This window comes from Acyrthosiphon pisum, chromosome A3 (genome assembly GCF_005508785.2).
Source record: "Acyrthosiphon pisum isolate AL4f chromosome A3, pea_aphid_22Mar2018_4r6ur, whole genome shotgun sequence".
Taxonomy (NCBI): Eukaryota; Metazoa; Arthropoda; class Insecta; order Hemiptera; family Aphididae; genus Acyrthosiphon; species Acyrthosiphon pisum.
Genome location: NC_042496.1, coordinates 18,757,038 through 18,763,118, shown reverse-complemented (window position 1 = coordinate 18,763,118; position 6,081 = coordinate 18,757,038). Strand labels below are relative to the sequence as shown.

The window sequence follows — 6,081 nt, the reverse complement described above, 5'->3', positions numbered from 1 at the left end:
AGAATATGCAACAGGCGTCGCTATACAAGTGCAAATCAATAGAGTAAAAAATGAATATAACAAAGCATGCATTATATGTATTATATTATATATATATAGGCTGAATAAGAAGAACCATCAAAGTATTGTAAAATATTTAAAAATATACTAAAATTAATCAATGTTTATGACCGAAATCAGAAGCTAAAAAACAGTAAAAAAAAATTAAATTAATTTAAGACCACAGGGAGAAAAATATTTCAATAGGTACCTTAAAGGATAATAAAAATGACTGAAAATAGTGAAATCAGTCAGAAGAAATTCTTCCAATTAATTCACTTTAACTTAACGTTAAAAATCATAATTTACAAAAGTATATAATACAGTTTGATGTTTTAAATTAATTTAACAAAGAATTTTATATTTTTAAATAGCATACACGGATGACTTAAAAGTCCATATTGATATTATACTATATTTCACTATATGGTTATTGGGTATACATTATTGATGTTTTATCAGTTTATTACCATAATGTGATAATAATTGATATAGGGTTAATTTTAAAATAAGCCAATAATTATAAGTAACAATTATTTATTATGGAAATATTTGACACTATATAAATACTTTTTTTTCCTGGATTCCTTTAATTTATTATTTTTTTGACAAATAATATGGTTAATAATTAATATTATATAATTATTTTCCAGTGAATGTACCGGGTAAGAAACATTTATTGAGTTATTTATTTCATTGATCTTATAGTCGATTATTGTATGAAAAATACACGATCAATTTTCATAAATAATATTTTTCTTCCTCAACATTGTTCTTAATTAATTAGAAATCGCAGAAAATAACTTTGGTTTATTATATATATTTATTGCAGTATATGATAGTAAGTATATTTTATATATTATATTTATTGTATTTTTTTTACTTTTAACTGATTAAATTATTCACTTCTAAATTATTAGGTTAACTGATACATACATTTTTTATGTGATTCTAATATAACCATATTAGGTTTATCATTTGAAATTATCATCTTCCCTCACGTTTTATAGCAATGACTAGATTTCGTAACTCTCTATCAGTTCCATAGATAATACTAAATAATGGATAGGCCATGACTATAATAGAAGTACAAATAAAAGCGTACTGGAAAGGGGAAGAGAGACTATTATTATCTATGCCTCTCATTCTAGCTGAAGACTTATCATAATATATATATATATATACTTATACATCAATTTATTTGTGATAAGACCTCTATAATTTCATATTCGTTCCCATATGATATTCATAAATGGCCTATCCATTCTCTAATATCTACCGTGAGTTCACGATTTTGTTAACTTTAAAATTCAACATTTAATACATTGAAAAAATTAGTCGATTAATTCTTTTTTATATGAAAGTTGTACCGACTTATTCAGGCAGACATATCTTGAGTCTATCACTTCACATGTTTTTTTAAAGCTATGGCTGGCATTACTCTTTGAATCTGACGAAATTGTTAATACTTATCTCAGATATGTCTAATATAGAGATTTATGAAACATCTACATAGCCGACTCGATGTGTATATGAAACTTGGATAGACAAATGTAAGATGGAAAAATATGATTGATTACTCCTTTAAATGCATGACTATGCCATAATTATATAATAAATAATGGTAGATTAAGACTTTACATCACAACAAAAAACAAATTATGGTTTACTATATATATTTTTAAAAATGTCTCACGTGATTTCAACGCAAAGTCAACTATCTAGTTGTATCAAACATAAATCTATGGACTAAATAGATTTTTAATCATTGAAATTCATAAAATAAATATTCACTAGAGTTATCAAACCCTTGATAAACAAAATTTGACGTTTGATGTTCGTAGTCACGTGGTTGCTTAATAATTATAAATTTACTAGCTGATCCCGCGCACTTCGTTGCCCGTAAAAATGACGACTCTTAAAAAAGTTGTGATCGTTTAACTCCTTTTGGATGTAACTCTCTAACTAAGTGCAGATTTGCCACCTTGGTAGGCAATCCACCTGTGGTTAGGTTAAATAGCACCTGTGGTGGATTGCGGACACGCCGATGAGTGACTATAATTGTAACTCAACCACCTTGGTAAGCATGCAATGTACGAAAATTGGATTTGACGTACGCTTGTACCTGACCTGCCCGATTAACCAATGGCAACCTTTAAAAAAAACTAATTTATACTAATTATTATTCCTATAACTAATAGCAACTATTTATGGACAACAATTTATATTGGTCAATCTCAAAATTCCTGTTTAACCACCTCCTCGAGTTAGGGAACCATTCAAATACGCACACGAAATTTCATCAGAATCAGTCAAGCCTTTAGGAATGCATAAAGGACAAACTTACAGACAATAATTTTTATATATAATATTTTCATGATACCCGAATCGTGGAGAGTATCTGTCCTATGTCCTGTTTTTTAAAAAAAGGAGATATCATGGAGTGTGAAAATTATAGGGGGATCTCCTTACTCAACACAACTTATAAGATCTATCTAATATTCTTCTGATTAGAATCAATTCATATATTAAAGAAATAATAGGAGAATATCAAGCTGGGTTCATGATATGGAGATCAACAGTTAATCAAATCCACATCATCAAACAATTAGCTGAGAAGAGTCACGAGTTCAATAAAGACATACACCTTATGTTCATAGATTACAAAGCAGCATACAATTCGATTAATAGGAAAAAACTATGGAATGTCATGAACAAAATGGGAATACCAGCAAAATTAGTCAGAATGATAAGAGCGTGTGCATATGAGTCCAAAAGTAAAGTAAGTTTTGGGGGAGAGGTATCAAATGAGTTCCCAGTGACGACCTGGATCGCCAGCTTTGTTTAATATCGCATTAGAATCAGTTATACGAAAGGTACTAATCCAAGCCAAAAGAATAAAAATGAACAACAATAACGAACTAACCATAATGGCTTACGCTGACTATATAGTCCTCATTGCCGAATCAGAGGACGATCTGAGAAATACAACTAGCATTCTACTGAATGAAGGTAAAGAGATTGGTCTGAAGATAAATAAGTCAAAAACAAAGTATATGATACTATCGAGACGAAATCACAATATTAGCTATTTAAAAGTTGATGATTACAAATTTGAAATGGTACAAAGCTTCAAATACCTGGGCGGAGAGATCAATGAAAATGCTAATAGCCACGAAGAAGTTAAAAAACGAATTACGGCAGCAACTATAGTCTAATTCCACTCTTCAAATCAAGATTACTATTAATAAAGTCTAAAATAACGTTATACAAAATCATAGTCAAACCGGTTGCTCTGTATGCATGTGGTACATGGGCCACGACAAAATCGGACGAAGGAAAGTTAGGAGTTTTCGAAAGAAAGATATTAAGGAAAATCTTCGGTCCAAAGAGAAATAACGATGGAGAGTATGAGGTGAGAGGCAACAGGGAATTGGACGGTCTATACAAGGAACCTACCATTGTTGGATCCCTGAAGAGCACGAGGATAAGTTAGGCGGGACATGTATGGAGGTCAGAGGGAATGATTGGATCAATAACTAAATGGATACCCGACACTAAGAGGCCTCGAGGACGCCCCAGACAAAGATGGATGGATAGAGTACAAGAAGACTTGAAACTCCTGAACGTAAGAAACGCAGAAGAATGTGCAAATGATAGAGAAGAATGGAAACAATATGTTATTGCGGCGATGGGCCTTAGGGGCCAGTTGTACCGTCTACGGTTAAACTTCGATTAAGCTTAATCTGCTGATAACAGATATTTAACCGGGAATTCAGCCGATTAAACTCCGGTTAACTTTAATCAGAGACGGTGCAACTGGCCCTTAAACGCCCAGAAAGAAGAAGAAGAAAGAAGATATTTGCATGATGTATTTTCAAAAACTGTTCATGAATAGTTGAATATGTTGATATATTACAGCCATCTTGTACCAAGATGGGTGAAGTTAGATTCCACAGTAATTGTAACTGGTTTAGGTTCTTAATATTATTTTAAATACAGTTTAGATCATTAAAACGTCAATTTTTGGGCAATACAAATTATTCATCATGTGAATAAACTCATAAATAGACTGAAATATACCATAGTTTAGAAATTTCGAATGATTTTATTAATTACAGACATTTGATTCGTTGTTTTTAATTAACATGGTTGAATAATTTATTTTATATTAAGTTATAAATACATCCCTGTTATGTTGTATATGAATACATATTGCGTACCAATATTATATTACACATCGAAATTTTAATTAAATTATTAATTATTGACTTTTTAATTATCCTAACTGTGTATTTAATATTTTAATGTTATTTTATTATAACTTTTTACTTATTGACAAACAAATTATGTGTGACTAATTTTTCACTGAAAAAAAATATATTTTTACTTTAATCATGATATATAAATATGCCTATGATAGTATAATCTATTTTAATCTATTTTAATTAATTTAACGTTTTCATTTAGCTACAAAAGATAAAAGTACGTATTATTTATTTATTTATATTAATATGCAATTATATGTAATAAATAATAATGACATTTCACCTGTAACACTTTTGATTGTTGGTATAATATAGTTTTTAAATGATTGTAATATTTAGATATTTGTTCGAATTTGTACTGTAAATGATTATAAATTGACTAATTGTATTTTCATTATTTTTGAAAACAGTAACTTATGACGGACCTTGTACTACGTTTTAATTATTTTCATCACCTAATAACCCAAAACTAAATTATAGACTATAATGTTTATACTTTATATAGTACTTCCATATAAGTTAGATTCGAATGATATACATTTTTAACTTTAAACAATTCAAGGTAAATATTTTTTTAGATGAAAATGAAATAGACTAAAACAGTAAAATATAATAAAATTAAAAAAATAAATTAATTAACTTAACTTATTTCTTAAATTGAAAAATTAATTCTTTAATTTCATGTTATTTAAAAAAGAAATGTAATAAGTTAACATTTAAGTTAATGAAAAGCCAAAAGTAACTAGTTAAGTTAAAAAGTTTAAATTAGGTAAATTAACTTTTTAACTCGTTAATGCCCAGCCTTGCTTTCAACACGCACTTTATTAATTATTGCTGACAACTGATAAACATAGTTCTTGTCATTTTATGACGACATATTTATAAATGTATCTGTTTGATCCCAGTAACAGTAAATCGTCGTCTCGAAATGAAAAGGTTCTAAATCAATTTTTTTTGCATATTATTATTTAATATGTTTGTTTCAATCCTGAAATCGTATCGATCCGTTGATTATTCAATGAGATAGAAAGAATAAAAAGGTTCTAATTCATACGTGAATGGTAGGTACGGGCTAACTTAAAAACGTTCCCCTGAACAATTAAAAATAAAAAATTACGTTAGGACCTTTTCATTCTGAGGCGACGAAATGTATCTATTATTTAGAATTCAAACACTAAAGTTAAATCAAAATCTTATCAAAAAATATGTGACTATTTTTTCCCTGAAATATAGATTTTTAATTTTGTCATGATATATAAATAAGCCTACCTATATACCTAATAGTATAATAAATTTCACTCTATTATAAAAAATTGAACGTTTTCATTTAGATGGAAGAGACATTCGTACGTTGTATTCATTTATTTATAATATGCAATGATTTATACATAATATTGTTATTTAAACTGTAAATTGTCTTGAATATTCTGATCTATATATGCTTTTGATTTTTATGATATTCAATCAAATGTGTATAGTAAATAGTTATAATGTCTTATTGTATTTTCGTTATTTTTGTAAACATTAACTTATGATGGACCTAATACTACATTTTTATTATTTTTTTTCACCTAAAACATACGTTTTATTTTACTTTGAATAAAATTTAAAATATTCAAAAATCGAACAAATAAAGCTAAAGTAGCTATTTAGATGTTTGACATAACCCGCAAGTACTTGCAATACGCACTTTATTAATTATTGATGACAACTGATAAATGTAGTTCTTGTCATTTAATTACCAAATATTCATAAATTAATATAGTAAAATAAA

At 28.0% G+C, this 6,081-nt stretch overlaps 1 protein-coding gene across 1 annotated transcript; it reads left to right on the top strand.

The window, feature by feature from the left end:
• Nucleotides 1–2,477: 2,477 nt before the first annotated feature.
• On the top strand, nt 2,478–3,535 carry LOC103310725. The gene is made up of 4 exons (XM_008189946.1): nt 2,478–2,482; nt 2,554–2,821; nt 2,916–3,051; nt 3,321–3,535. The coding sequence occupies exons 1-4, from the start codon at nt 2,478–2,480 to the stop codon at nt 3,533–3,535; spliced, it is 624 nt and encodes a 207-aa protein (XP_008188168.1).
• The last annotated feature ends 2,546 nt before the right edge of the window (nt 3,536–6,081 follow it).

Bases quoted from the DNA above. Each gene is read 5' to 3' on its own strand.
- LOC103310725 (XM_008189946.1), top strand. The intron at 2,822-2,915 runs GTAAGTTTTGGG...GTTATACGAAAG, and splicing joins CATATGAGTCCAAAAGTAAA to GTACTAATCCAAGCCAAAAG. The intron at 3,052-3,320 runs GTAAAGAGATTG...ACAAAATCATAG, and splicing joins TAGCATTCTACTGAATGAAG to TCAAACCGGTTGCTCTGTAT.